Genomic DNA, 15,758 nt, shown 5'->3' on the forward strand with positions numbered 1-15,758 from the left:
AGGTTCTCATGAACTAAGTTCTTGTTCCGGATATTTTTGGTATAAAGTACTCCGGTGTGAAAGCGCCTCTTGCCATCTCCAAAATGGAAATATATCAGAAACTTTTGGGCATAAGAGTTTGGAACCTTTGTATTTGAGTTATCTTAAACATTTAAACAGCCACGTTTAAAGATATAGTTTTCCCTGTACAGCTGTGAGATATAGTAATGTGTGATGTCTATAAGACACTATGACTGACTATCAATTCAATAGAAAGGCAACATTTGGTGATGAAAAAATCTTAAAGTGGACCTATCATGCTATATTTGAATAATATAGTGTAGGACCATACCTATATAAGGCATATTTATACTTTTTATTTTTCAAAATACCAAACAGATCATGCATTTTAGCCATTCCTCATTTCGCTCAATTCAACACTGTCTTTGCATGGGCTGATTCTGTGAGAACAGCACCATCTACAGGCCTGGCATGTACTACAGCGTCTCCAGCGCTTTCGAACGGCAATGTCCGTGGCTGTCTCGACCTGATTGGTGGAGTTGGCCTTAGCGCCAGTGTTCAAATCTGGATCAGTCTGTATCAGATCCGTTGCAGCCCCTTTTTAAGAGATTTGGGTATGGAGGAAAATAGAGAGGGTTGTGTTTTCTGACACTTGGTGAGTTCCCTGGAACACCGGGGACACATATTCATGTATAAAAGACGTACAAAATTGCATTTTGCATGATAGGTCCCCTTTAAGTTTATCAACTATTGAGTTTTAAAGGTCACCTATTATGCAATATCCAGTTTTTCATGTATTTTATACATAACAAGTGGCCCCTCTCTGTTAAGTGATTCAGAAAGTTTCAGGAAAAAAGATTCCCTCTCTTTTTTTCCTGATCCATTTATATAAAAGCTGCCTGAAAAATGAGCTGATCAGATTATAGCCACTTTATAATGTCTCAATGTTTTTTTGGGTTGTGCAAACCATTAGCCAATAACCAACCAAGGTAATACCCGCCACCTTATAACCTGAATCCCTTCCTAGAGCACCATTCTGTTTTTTAAACCAATCATCTCTCAGAGGGGCGTGGCCAGCAGGAGCCCGTTTGCATTTAAAGCTACGGACACAGAATCAGCACTTCTGAAACAGGGCTGAAACAGAGGGGTTTATGGCATGCTACAATGCATGATATGTTTGGTATTTAGAGCAAAACTATTTAGAGATATGTTTTCTATATATCTGAGACCTATAATATATTTTTTAAAAAGAGTGCAATAGGGGACCTTTCAAGTCTTCTCAACATTCTGTTAATGCCCTTAGATGTTGGGACATTTATTTTTCTGAAATCACCTTGAATCTGAATAATCACAATCCAATATTCAATGTGAGTTGGCAATTTGAAGCCTCCAGACACAAAGGGACTTTTTAGTACATTGTTTTACCTTTTTAATGAGCAAAATTTGAATTGAAATTTTAAATGAAAGAGTAGCTGTTATTTTTATAAATACCTCAAAGAACATTTGTAAGTAAGTAAGTAACATTTTATTTATATAGCACCCTTCTCAACACGAATGTGCAAAGTGCTTACAGTACACAATACACAATACGAAATACAACTATAAAATGTAGACTAAAATGCATAAAACCCAGCAAGTAAAAGATAGGATAAAACACCAATGAAAAACAGCTACAAACTCACCTCCTCCGACGCCCCAAAGGCCTGTCGGAAAAGGTAAGTCTTTAGCTGCCCCTTAAAAATCTCCACTGAGACAGAGGCTCTCAGTTTCTAGGGGAGTTCATTCCAAAGCCTTGGGGCCACCGCCTCAAGGGCACGGTCCCCCTTAGTTTTTAACCTGGTTCGGGGCACCCTTAAGAGGCCTTGCTCGGAGGACCTCAGGGCCCGGGTTGTCCTGCGAGGGTGGATAAGGTTGTTAATGTAGGCTGGGGCTTGGCCATGGACAGCTCTATATGTGTAAACCAATACCTCAAATTGGGTTCTGAGATGGACAGGGAGCCAATGCAGGGCAGAAAGGATCGGAGTGATGTGACATGTTTTTTTGGACCGAGTGAGTAATCTGGCTCAGCATTTTGGAGCTGTTGTAGCCGGTTTATTGATGTTTTGTTGAGGCAGGAGAACAGAGCATTGCAATAATGAAGCCAGGATGAAATAAGGTTATGGATAGCCATCTCCAGTTCTGCATTGGATAGAAAGCCCCTGAGCTTGGCAATTTTCCTGAGGTGGAAAAAACTGGTACGGGTCAGGAGTTTGATGTGTTTGTCTAGTAGCATAGCCTGATCGAAAGTTAGACCAAGGTTTTTTATGTTTTCCCTAACGTTACCACTAAATGAACCCAGGTGGCTTGCAACCTTAGAGGCGATTTTATCAGCCGCTAAGCTCAAGACTTCCGTTTTTGATGCATTGAGCTGTAGGAAGTTGCTTGACATCCGCTCCTCAATGGCAGACAGACATGTAATCAGGTTGTTTAAATTCTCAGTTTTGACGGGTTTGAAAGATAGCTTTATCTGGATATCATCCGCGTAACAGTGATACGAGACACCCTTGAATTGGCTAATTAAGGGGCCTAATGGGAGCATGTAAAGGGCAAAAAGAAGGGGGGCTAAAACAGAACCCTGGGGCAGGCCGCAGCATAGGGGATTGCTGTATGATGAGAACGGGCCCACCGCCAAGGAGAAACTTCTCTCACTGAGGTACGAGGCAAACCACTGGAGGGCAGACCCTGAGATGCCTACCCACTCCCTGAGTCTATCTAGCATAATGGTGTGGTCCACTGTGTCAAAAAATGCACTCAGGTCCAACAACACCAGAACCACGCAATCACCTGCATCAGATGCCATAATAATGTCATTGGAAACCCTGAGGAGAGCTGATTCTGTGGAGTGATGTTTTCTGAAACCTGATTGGAATTTGTCAAGGATGTTATTGTTATTCAGAAATGTATTGAGTTGGTTAGCAATAACTTTTTCCAAAAGTTTTGACACGATTTGGAGCTTTGAGATGGGCCTGTAATTAGGTATGAAGAACTTTTTATTAAATAGTTTCTTTAATCCTAACCATTTGCTCATTAATGGTCACACATGCAGAGCACACAGCACACACAGTGAAATGTGTTCTCTGCTTTTAACCCATCCTAGTACCAGGAGTCTAGTACTAGGAGCAGTGGGCAGCTATTGCTACGTCCCTCACTCCTCTCATCTCTTCATCCTCACCCACATCCCTTCAAGCCTCCACCCATTAACCCCTTAATTCATACATCGCTCACTCACTATTGTTATGTCCTTTTTAAAATCTTTTATTTCTGGTATCACAAAATTCTGTCTTATAAGATGTTGGCAAAATTACAGATATTTGAGATGTGTTAGTTTCATGTCTTTCTTTTTGTGAAAAATACTTCCTAACTTAGGCTGCTTGTTGCCCTAATTGCATTTGCCAACAGCTTCATTCCTTAATAAAGTCAAGAAGATTAATCTCAAAGGCCAAATTCAGTTTAAAAAATATTCAGATTATACATCCGGGAACCCACGGAAAAGCAATTGTTTCTTGCATATTTTAATTACATTAAAAAAAGTAAACCATATTTTTGATGATTATTGGGATAAAATAGTTACTTGCATGATAATATTAACATAACATATTCATATAGTTCCATGGCTACTCTTTCTAACACACCAACATGTTCTGACAAGCAAACAAGTGTATCAACACACTCTCTACTCTTGCACTCTAATGCACACCCTGTGTAGCTCATATAACTAGCGCATACTGTTTAAGCACTTACTGACTGACATCCATTGATGGAAGAAGTTTCCGACAGCATTATTAGACACACACACATGTATTTTTCATTGAAGTGTGTGAGTCACTTAAGGCTCATTAAAAATGAAAGCATCATATCTCAGACATGCTTCCCACACACTGGGTCCCTCTCCCAATTGAGTCGACATAACAAGTGAGGACGTTCTCTGGAGACAGACAGGTATGAACTCTTATTAGTCATTCTGGTAATGACTGGGTGTCAGCCCCCCCCCATTCACCTCCCCACTGTGCACACACATCTTCAGATGAATGTGATTATTGGAGATGACAGGCAGCTTCGGGAACGTTTGAAATTGAAATACTATTACACTAAAGGGAACTATTAGCCATTTGAATTCAGGATGGGAAGGCAGCGTCTCATTCATCCTTCAGTGCATGCATACGCTCCGCAGGGGAAAAACCTTCTGAATAAGGGAAGCAGTCATCTCGGCTGGTCCAAACACTCTCGCTGCAAACCACACCCAACTAAGCTGCCGCTAACATTTGCATCTGGGTACGTCATGCTTGGATTGAGTTCGGGAAGACGCTTCATTATGTCCACTGTACACACACGGAAATATTGATAAAAAGGAGGAGGCTGGTTCCCAGTGAATCGAGCAGGAAATCAGTTTGTCAGAAAAACATCAAACCGCTCTCATCTGACGGGAGTCGAAAAAAGAGAAAAGGTGAGATGAATATAAATCACCTGTTTAAAAATCCTCACTAAAGAGACTCCTGAGGGGGTGGATCCTTTCCGATCTTATAGGCTTATCCGGTGTCTTTGTGTATATCCGGGTAATTCCTGGTTAATGGGCTTATACAACATGTTTTGTTTGCTATGCTTTGACTCACAGGCAGAGCACAATTCCTCTGCCCTCATTACCTGAGTCATCACCTCCCCCCCTCATCATCATCTGCTCTTCTTCTTCACTCCTCCACCTTTTTTAATACCTTTAAAAACCTTTCTGTACATGACCCTTCTCTCCTGTCCTCTGTCGTCTCACCTTGTTGAGCGTGATGACCGCCTCTTGGTTCACTCCGGTGATGTTGAACGTCTCCCCCGTCTCCCCCTCTAGGATGGTGTACTCCAGCTTGGCGTTCTCACCGAGGTCGGCGTCCGTTGCCGAGATGCGTCCGATCTCAGCACCGGGGATGGCAAGTTCAGAAACAGAGAAGGACCACATGCCTGTGAGATAAACATGACGGAACATATTAGCCGTGTTCAGTAGCTCCGATATACTTTATGTAAACATTAATCATTTATTTTGTGTCTTTTAAACTGTTTCCACATTGCTGCTCCCCTACCTGCGCTGAGCCAATATTTGCAATTTTCAGATAACAAGGCATTTAATTTAAAAGAGCAGAGGATGAAGGAGGGAGATAAAAGAAAAGAGAAAAGAGAAAAGGCAGCGCTTGAACGCCTTCACATTGTGGTGTTATTAAAAGGCTGGTAAATATGGCCAGAAAAACCTGCTGTAAAAAAATACTTAATTAAAAGGATTTAATAAAAACAGAAGGAACAGAGGAGATTAAAGTGAAGCAAAGATTACAGGTAAGCAATGCTGCTCTCTCTACGCCTTTGAAAACATTTAAACATTTGAACTCCATGACATGAGCTAACTGCGTCTACTCTTTTTAGTCCATTCCTCCGTCCAGCTAACAAGAATTAATCAAGGTAAAGGGCCCTTTCATGTGCGCTGCCGTCATGTTTAAACATGCAGGTTTTACTTTTAGTGCGGGGCACATTAAAGCAGCACATTCTCACAGTGTTGGTGCTGCAGTTTACAGTACACTGAGACACACAGCTGCACGTCTTTTATGATTCACCCGATGCATTGCAAATATGGAGTACATCTGTGCATCGCTGCATACAATGTACCTAATTTCACCGAGCACTTTATTTCAATCTAACACACAAGTATAGTCCACCAGCTGCACTGACAAGACTAAGTGTGGTAGGAAAGATAGAAATTGAGCGAGGGAAAGGGTGAGATATCACTATTAGGCACGCGCAGACAGAACAGACAGGCTCATTCAAACAGAGCTGTTATCGGCGCAGCTAAAGCTAAGGGAATCGGATAGACCTGTAAATGCGAGCGGTGAAAAACATCGCACAAACAAATTGGGCTGACAGAATAAAAGATAGCCAGCACTTCAGCAGAGCAGTATCTGAGGCCGGCACACCGTCAGCTGTAAATCTGACAACATCACAGCGACACCAAATGTGAGGTTATTTCACTTTGAGAAACGGGATAACAGTTCACACATCATAGCGGCGGCGGTTATCACGCGGGGTGTTTGATTGTCGTCTTTTTCAAGTCTTGATACAAAAAATGTTTAAAGCACACAGGGTTTTTTAACTCTAACAAGTTATCTACCTGAGGACAAACAGGTCATTTGACACATTTTCGTATTCTAAATAGCTTTACCTCCATTACCATAATTATATACAGTATAAAGAATTACAGAACAGAAAATCTGAAGGTCAATAATTGCTTTATGTAAATGTGTATAATACATTAATAATACAAATAAATACATAATTAAAATAATTAAAAATAAAAAGACATGGGCCGTATCTCATTTCCGAGATTCCCCTCCTCGACTCCTATCCTCGTGTCTTAGTCCCGCCCACAGGAGAAGCGAGCGGAGGAGTCGAGGAGGGAAACCGAGGAGAGAGGAGGGGAAGCAGCAGGCATTTAGAGAAATGAGAACTCCTCTCCTCTGAGCGGTCATTTTGAAGAGACGTCCATTAATGATGACAGGAGGCACAGCAGCCCTCTGTCTGATGGACAGATGTGTTTATGATGACTTATATATTTACTTTTAATTCATTCACAGTGCGGTATAATGAGACAATAACAGGCTACAGATGCGGACACACACACACACACACACACACACACACACACACACACACACACACACACACACACACACACACACACACACACACACACACACACACACACACACACACACACACACACACACACACACACACACACACACACACACACACACACACACACACACACACACACACACACACACACACACACACACACACACACACACACACACACACACACACACACACACACACACACACACACTTATATAAATATATACAATTTCAGAATCAAACAAGTATGAGAGCTCTCTCATAATAACGTAACACTGGATATATCCCTCCCCCCCCTCTGGTCGCTACAATGAGGAAAATAAATTACGGGCCAAAAGTTGTATTTACAAGAATTAAAAGTAAGCATAGGACACCAAACCAACTGAGACCCGTCTGTCGGCTGCATCTACGCACACGCTGTACCACACACACCTACAGCTCCGAAAGCATATAATCAGGCTACAGACACTCCTCACATTCCAAAAACTCCATTGATTAAAAACTTGTATTGGTCCTCATTGTGTGAAAAATACAAGAATACACACAAACACACTACATTGTACTTCTATTTTTGTGAGGACCCTTGTTGACTTAATATATTCCCTACACCCTTATACTCACATTTACCTTCATAATTAACCTTCACCCCAACCCGGAAGCTTACCCTCACCTACACCTTATTCTGGCCTTAACGTGAAGTCTGGCCTTAGAAGAAGTGTGGACACACACGTTTGTAAAACGTATTCTGGTCCTCACTTTGTTACAAGTTAACAAATGCACAAACACTAACCTACACACATCCCCCCCCCCCCCCCCCCACACACACACACACACACACACACACACACACACACACATCCCCCCCCCCCCCACACACACACACACACACACACACACACACACACACACACACACACACACACACACACACACACACACACACACACACACACACACACACACACACACACACACACACACACACACACACACACACACACACACACACACACACACACACACACACACACACACACACACACACACACACACACACACACACACACACAAGTATGAGAGCTCTCTCATAATAACGTAACACTGGATATATCCCTCCCCCCCCTCTGGTCGCTACAATGAGGAAAATAAATTACGGGCCAATAGTTGTATTTACAAGAATTAAAGGTAAGCATAGGACACCAAACCAACTGAGACCCGTCTGTCGGCTGCATCTACGCACACGCTGTACCACACACACCTACAGCTCCGAAAGCATATAATCAGGCTACCGTTTTGTATTTTATTATGTGAAGCACTAAACGGTTTTAGAAAAATATCAACTCTTTTTTTGTAGATATCTACTAAACTAAAGCAAATAAAGAGAGTAGGCCTTTTATCTGAGTGATATATATTATACACACTGCTCTGCTTTCTGCACGGACCTCACAGCTGTTCTCACTGTAGACATCGCGTCGCGATGAAAGCAGTTTCTAAAATAATATCCAGGGGTTGCATGCAGAGCCGTCATTGGCTGAGATCAGATCTTTTTCTCCGGCCCACGCACAGCACCGGCCCACCGGGAAAACTCCCGGTATTCCCAATGGCCAGTCCGCCCCTGCGTGGAGGTTCCGCGGAGGACCATAGAGGATTCATCAGTGTATCCTCGATTATAGCTCCTCCAGAGAGCCTCCTCGATGCTCGATCCTCGGTCCTTGATGTGCATTTAGAGAAATGAGATGTCTTTCAACATGGCACGCTGAAATCCATTTCCGGGTCACTACCGGAGGACCGAGGATTCGAGGACTCGAGGAGGGGAAATCTTTGAAATGAGATACGGCCCTGGTGTAGATGTGGCAAGCAGAGAAAAAAAGTCCAGCGAGAATGCAGCTTTATTTAATTTCCCCTTGTATGACTTTTCTTTTTCAAATAATTGAAGATGACTGTAGAATTTTGGAAATAATTGTTTCTGGACAGGTTTGAATTTTGGTCAAGTGCTGCTCTATTTCCCCATCAGTTTCCTTTCACACTGTTAACATTTGTCAGCGTCTTTCAGAACACATATTTCCTTTTTTCTGATCTGTCAACTGTATCAAAGATGCAGAATTTCAAATCATACTGGAAAAAAGTTTTGTCTGCCCCATGCCATGGTAACCACAAAAAAAGATTACGATTTGGAAATATTTAATTGTATCATATTTCCTATACTTGGAATGTTAAAAGTCGCAGAATTGTAATAATGCTAATGTTGTTTTCCTCTGATGCCATGCCATGCCAGGCCAATCTCTCTAACACATACAAATAAGTTACCATATATTTATTATCATTTTTTGGTTCTAGTCATTCAATTTACTTTTACAATTTATTTATTTCCCCCGTAGGCATTTTAAAATTGTGAAAAACGTTGAATTCCTTACATTGAGCCTTAAATATTGGAAACAGCAAAACTTGTAGAGTGTTAACTGCCCCCAGGTTGCTTAAATTCCCCGAAGAATTACTGAGGATGTGACACTGGGATGCATTGGAACACACAGGGGAGTCAATACAAATGTTCTCTGTGGTGGCAGCAGAACCGATTGGAGCTGCTGGGTGAAGGTCAGGGAACAATCATTGTCATGGTTAAACAAGGAAACAGGATGCAAACAGCAGCAGAGGTATTCAGTGTCAAAGTCTGCCCGATGATTCCCTGAAGGCTTGTCTGCACAGGATCTGTGGGAACAGATAGGCCTCTGGTCCAATCAATACAGCTTCTATATAAAGGCTTTTGTTTTCCTTGTGTTTCGCTGATGTTTTATTGATGTTTTACCTGAGTTATGACTTGCATTATTTGGTTCACACTTGTTTTACGGATGTTTTACTCACAACTTACAAACGTTGAACTTACTCGTGTTATTTCAACCCCTTAATAACATCATGTCTTGCATTCATTTAATCGCGTTTGAGTTTTAGCCATGATTAAGTTGCGCTGATGTTTTACTTACATTGCATTCTTTCTTTACTTATGTGTAGCTCATTTATGCCACAGGTTCTTTTCACATGTTTTAATCATGTGTTACTCACGCTTACCTTGTATTTTACTTGAGACTCACGTATTAAACATGTCTTTCACATGTTTTACATATATGTTTCCTCTTGTGTTACTCATGTTTTTCATGTAACCTCACCATTTATTCATGTTTTGCCTATACTTTTATATATCTAGGTTGTTTGTTTTTATAACGTTTTACTCACATTCACGTGTTACCTCACCTTTTCCACTTTAATTATGTTTATACTCATGTGCTTGAATCACATTTGACTCATGTTTTACTTATGTGTTCACATTTAACTCACATTACACATGTTTAAAAAACATACCCATTACCGAAAACATATGTTTACACTTGCCAACTCTTCTTTCTCCTGCTTGAATTGCACTCCTTCAGCAGCTGTGGGCTCTAAGTGCTGCTAACAAACAGGTGACCTACTCTCAGCACTATGCCTTAACATACTGTTTGAATGCAGTTACAAAGAATGTAAGCTGCTGCTGCTCACACGCAGCCTCCTCAACACCAGTGTAGACTGCTTCTGCAGCTATACAACAACACAGAGCCATTAACATGACCTTAGAGGTTACTAGTCATACAAATATAATCACCTTATTGAGTGTTTTTCTTATAAAGGTTAACAGTTAAATGACCACTTTCAAAAATATCAAAGGAAAAGTAAACTACCGCCTTTGGGTTTTAAAATGCCCTGCATACTGTAGCATGTGTAAATGTAAGGCATCTTGCAATTACCAACAAGTACTGAACAACACTGTGAATTCCCACTGATGAGACAAAGGGTCACCCTGGCAATAAGGACATCCATCTGTGAGATAATATTTCATACCAAACAGGATAAGATGAAAGGCTTTCTTGATGACATATTAAACATGTAACAACATGGCTGTAAATACCAGTCAGAAAATCAGTAACCCTGTCACATCTCAAGTGAAATAACAGTTATCAAACCAAGAACCAGCATGTTGTTGCTGTGGTAATACGAGTATATTTGAATGGACAACTCTGTAGAAATACAAACAGCCAAGATGGATTTGAGGGGATTAGCACACATTCCCGAAACCCCAGTGAATCTAATAGCCGTTCTTTAATAAGCTGCCCACTTTAATAATGCTGTTTCCCTGCTATGATCTCTGTGTTTACCTGATTGGTCTTTATTAAATGTGGTTTTATTGTCGGAGAGAAATGCTCCTCTTTAAAAAATACTACATGAATAACATTTGTTTATTGGGGCTGTAATAGAGATTTTGTTCTTTCTCAATAGAGATTACATAACAGCACAAATTACACAAATACACCACTGATATTTGAATGGGATTTGTTTTTCATTGTTAAATATGCTCGCTGCTTAGCTGCTAGCTAGCGCCATAGCATCTCTGCACACATTGTAAGCAGTGAGAGTGACATTAGGCTCACTGCTGGCCTCATGGCTCGAAAGGGCCCTGAATCGAGGGCCGTTATATGCTGCTCTCCAGGATACTCTTTACCCACTTCTTCTTTTGTGCTTTACTTCATTTACCTCCTGGTGAACAACTGATTCCTCCTCCTCCTTTCCCGCCTCTGTCATTTACCCAAGTTGTTGCACAGGATGCTCCCCAGCGTGTTTCACAGCGCCTGAAGTGTCATGTACTGTACAGGTAGTAACGGCGGGATTCACGTCACTTACAGACTAATGTCTACTTATTGTATAGAATAGTGCTGCTAGTTGTTTTACTCATTATTCACCTCCTCTGACGTCCATAAGGTAATTTGTCCTTATTACTCTCTGTGAATATGTTCTTACCTTTCATTTATTATTCTCTCTTCAAGTCACTATCAAATTCCTTCATTCATAACATTGGATAAGTGGGTTTCAGTTTGTGAGTGATCACAAAAACACATCCTTCACTTTGATGCAAACTGAAGTGCAAATCATTTGAATGTCACTAAGATATTTTGCAATTCATAAAATACTTACTAATACTGTCATTTGAACTTTAACATGTTTTGGACAAAACATAAAGCCTATAGAGAGTATATTATTACACTTCCTACATTAGAAAACATGTTACATAATACGGGTAGGTTTCCTGCCAAAACATAAGTGGCGAAACAGGAAGTATAATGTATGCAATTTCTACAAAGCAGGGTTGTGTGATTTCTTCCATAGACTTTCTTTAAAAATAAGGATATGGTGATTCAAATGAAGTTTTAGGTACAAAAATTACTACAAAAAACTTTTACAGCTTGTAAAGTGTCTCCTTTGCAATTTGCACATTTATAATGCATAATCGACTGTGCTGCTTTCATTCAATATTTTGTTATATTATGTAGTATTCAGATACTCTAGGGATCATTCTTGATTATATTTGTATCTTTTTAACATCTTTAACTTGTGTAATGCTTGACACTGCTGCTGGAACAAAATCTTTTCCCATTTTTGGGATAAATAAAGTATCAATCTATAATGCCGGTATGAGGGCTAGGCGATAGCCAACATCATAAGATATCTTGATAATGATATAGCACAATAGAGTAGATCAATAAAAAAAATAGTCTATACAAAATAAACACAATCACTCGAGACAAAAACTAATGAATTTTCTAATTTATTTAAGAGCTTTAGAGTGAATTGAACGCAACAGTTTCAAGTAAAAATAAAGAGGAATTCATAAATACATATATTTCCATTTGAGTTGCTATGTGCTTGCTGTTACCAGTTTAGATGACTAAATTCAATTGTGTATCTCGTTATCTCAATAGATCTTTTAATTATGGTAAAATCCTTTAAAAGATGTTATCATATTGCAATCTTGAATCAATATTCAATTATATGGATATATTTGTAGCTGCTTTCAATAAAAGGACATCTTAAAGAGGCCCTATTACGCTTTTTGGGGGTTTTCCCTTTCCTGTTGTGTGTTATACTCTTTGTTTACTTCCATACATATAGACATCACTATGTAACACTCGCGCTTCTATTGGCTATTGATCTAACACATTGTTAAATGCTAAGGGGCGGGATATATTTCCGAAACATGCAGTTAACCATCACAACAGAGCCAGCCAGCTAACCAATCACAGCAGACTGGACTCTGGTTTCAGACAGAGGGTGAAAAGAGGTGCTGCAGCACAGGCAGTATGAGAACAATAAAGAGCTTTTTGAACATTCAAGCATGGAGACATGTCACAGTAGAGGAACAGAATACCAATATGAACCTGAAAATGAGCAGAATATGTTGCTTCATTATCATACAATAATGTTCACAGATGTGTGCTTCAACTTTGTGGCAACAGTGTGTTTTTGTCCATTTCCTGTTTAAACATGACAATGCTTTGTGCACACAAAACAAGCTCCATAAACAAATGATTTTTCCGGTTCGGTGTGGAATAACCTGTACTGAGCTCCGACCTCATGTCCATACAACACCTCTGTGATGAATTAGAAAACACGAACTGCAGGCCAGGTCTTCACCCAACACCAATCTTACTTGTGTTGGTGTGGCTAGATCCCTGCAGCACGATTCCATGATCAGAAGCTGTCCAAAAAAAGGAAGGAAACATATTTTGGCTCAATGTGAGCAATTTATCACATAGTTCACATGACAGTAATAAGTCACACAATGACTATGCAAACGCCCCCTTGGCCCCTGCAGGGGTCTGCCCAGTGGAAAGGGACAGCATGTGCCAATGAATCAACACTAAATGCCAGTTTATGTTGTGTGACTACCATGCCTACCATCTGGGACTGACAGCAGCAGAAGGCTGAGGCGAAGACGACTCGAAAATAAACAGGAATGTTGCTAATGAGAAGACGGCAAATTAGGAAAGTTATTTACAAGACTGCTGTTCCTATTGATCTGTACCATTGTGTATCGAATCGGGGAACGCCTACGCCGGCGCAGCACTTCCTGCCATAGTCTCTCTCTTACACAATCACACACACACACACACACACACACACACACACACACACACACACACACACACACACACACACACACACACACACACACACACACACACACACACACACACACACACACACACACACACACACACACACACACACACACACACACACACACACACACACACACACACACACACACACACACACACACACACACACACCAGCCTCACTCTCGCTCATACACACTTGTCACACACAGGGAGCACTCAGAAGGAGAGTGACAAAGAGGGCAAAGAGGGTGTGATGCTAGCAAAGTATAGGCTAGACTTAGTCATTATCAGCTTGCAGCTCACACAGTAGAGCAGCAGGCAATACGAGTCTTACATCATTTCCACCTATGATGGACTGGGAAAAGAAAAAGAGGTAGATGGTAAGGGGGGTGGGGGAGTTGAAGGCTGGTGAAAAGGTAAGTGACCAAGAGAGGTTCCAAGCTCATTCGGTTCATAGAAAGGCTCAAAAAAGCACCTGGGGGTCGCTGATAAAATCACACATTGGATGAAAATAGAGTGTGCCACGGGTCTGTCCTTTGTTCGCACAGGTAAAGCCATTAGAGTAGGCGGTGAGACATGGGCGCTTAAGCTCGATGTTTCATGTCTCACTAATGTAGGCGCTCCCCGTTGAGCTGGCCATAATTGTGCCATGGAGAGAGCAGATCGATATTTGAACACTACTTCACAGACGAGACGTCCACATGTTTCATTCTAACCTAGTTCATGTCGGCCTGCGCTCATTCCCACGTGACAAACTCAGAGGGGTTTTTATTTGAACAAATTGCCCGGCCGCTGCCAGAGAGAGAAGAACAGTGTGACGCTGGCGAGGGGATTAGTTGAAAATGAAGTGAAATGACAGGTGGTGAGTGTTAATTATGCAGGGTGGAGTTTAATACAGGTTTAAAAGTGCAGAAAATGAGCTTAAATTGACAACATGCTGCATGGGGAGGAGAGGGAGGGGGGATGATCTAAAAGAAGAGGAGGACAGATAAATGTTAAATGAAAGAGAGAGAGGAATGAAAAGGATTGGAGTCTACCTGTGGGCCGGAGAGGGGAGGGGATGGGAGTGGGAATACAAAAATAAAGAGGGTGAGACTCAACCGCGTCTTATCTGAGGCGTAATGTCTCTCGTGTTGGCGGCGGTGGAAGGCGTCGGGTTAGGGGAGTCATTAAAAAAATGTCTACTTGGCTAAAGCGCAGGCAGTGGTTTTGAAAATAGCCTGAATAAAATCTGCATCCGCTTAGCGGGGAGTCCATCACACAGGCACTCATACTCAAGAGGGCTTAAGGGAAAAGGCCAGAGAGAGACGGAAGGCTGGATCAAGGCTGGGGGGGTGGGGGGACGGGGGAGTGTGATTTAGGCATCGTCACAAGTGTTAGAGACACAGAGAGGCAGGGATGGAGATGTGGAAAGAGCATTTGCTGTATAGGCGGAATTTGTATTCTTCCCCAAGTCACTACGGGGTTACATTAGACTGCTTTGCAATGAAGCAGCGCCTTCTATCTCAGTGCTAATAGGGTTAATAATGAAACAGTGTAGATCTTTTTCTTCACAGGCTCCAGGGCAAGCGGTTCAAAACACTGCATGCTGCTGTTTAACTTGTGCAGGCCATTAGCAGTTACTGAGCTCTGTTCTAATGCCATACAGAGTAGGAGGATGCCCGTGTGTGGGTGTGTGTGTGTGTGTGTGTGTGTGTGTGTGTGTGTGTGTGTGTGTGTGTGTGTGTGTGTGTGTGTGTGTGTGTGTGTGTGTGTGTGTGTGTGTGTCCATTAGTATGTGAATGCCTCTTCTTGCATGCTGGTGTGGGCGCACTCAGGTGCCTAAAGTGCAAACACTGCTAAACAATGTGGAGTTGGCCAGGCCGCGTCAATCCTAAATCAACCTTAGAGGGCATACATGTAATGGTAACTTATATAATGGAGCTTTCAGAAGGGGCTTCATTTAAATATCCCGACAACCACGTTTGGAATTGAAATGAAATCCAAGGTTATGAAGAGAATGCAGCAGCCTTTCCGTGATATTAGGTAGCTAAAAAGCTTTACACGGCCGGATTCTAGAGGGGACTGACAAAG

The 15,758-nt window shown here is 41.5% G+C and overlaps 1 protein-coding gene across 4 annotated transcripts in view; it reads right to left on the bottom strand.

The window, feature by feature from the left end:
- cdh24b (cadherin 24, type 2b) overlaps positions 1-15,758 on the bottom strand; it is a 176,617-nt gene that overhangs the window by 33,971 nt on the left and 126,888 nt on the right. For all 4 annotated transcript variants that reach the window (XM_079651806.1, XM_079651807.1, XM_079651809.1 and 1 more), the window contains one exon: positions 4,802-4,983. In XM_079651806.1, the coding sequence (XP_079507932.1) occupies positions 4,802-4,983 (182 nt within the window). The remainder of the gene's footprint in view (positions 1-4,801; positions 4,984-15,758) is intronic.

This window comes from Notothenia rossii (assembly GCF_949606895.1).
Source record: "Notothenia rossii genome assembly, chromosome: 9".
NCBI classification, from domain to species: domain Eukaryota; kingdom Metazoa; phylum Chordata; class Actinopteri; order Perciformes; family Nototheniidae; genus Notothenia; species Notothenia rossii.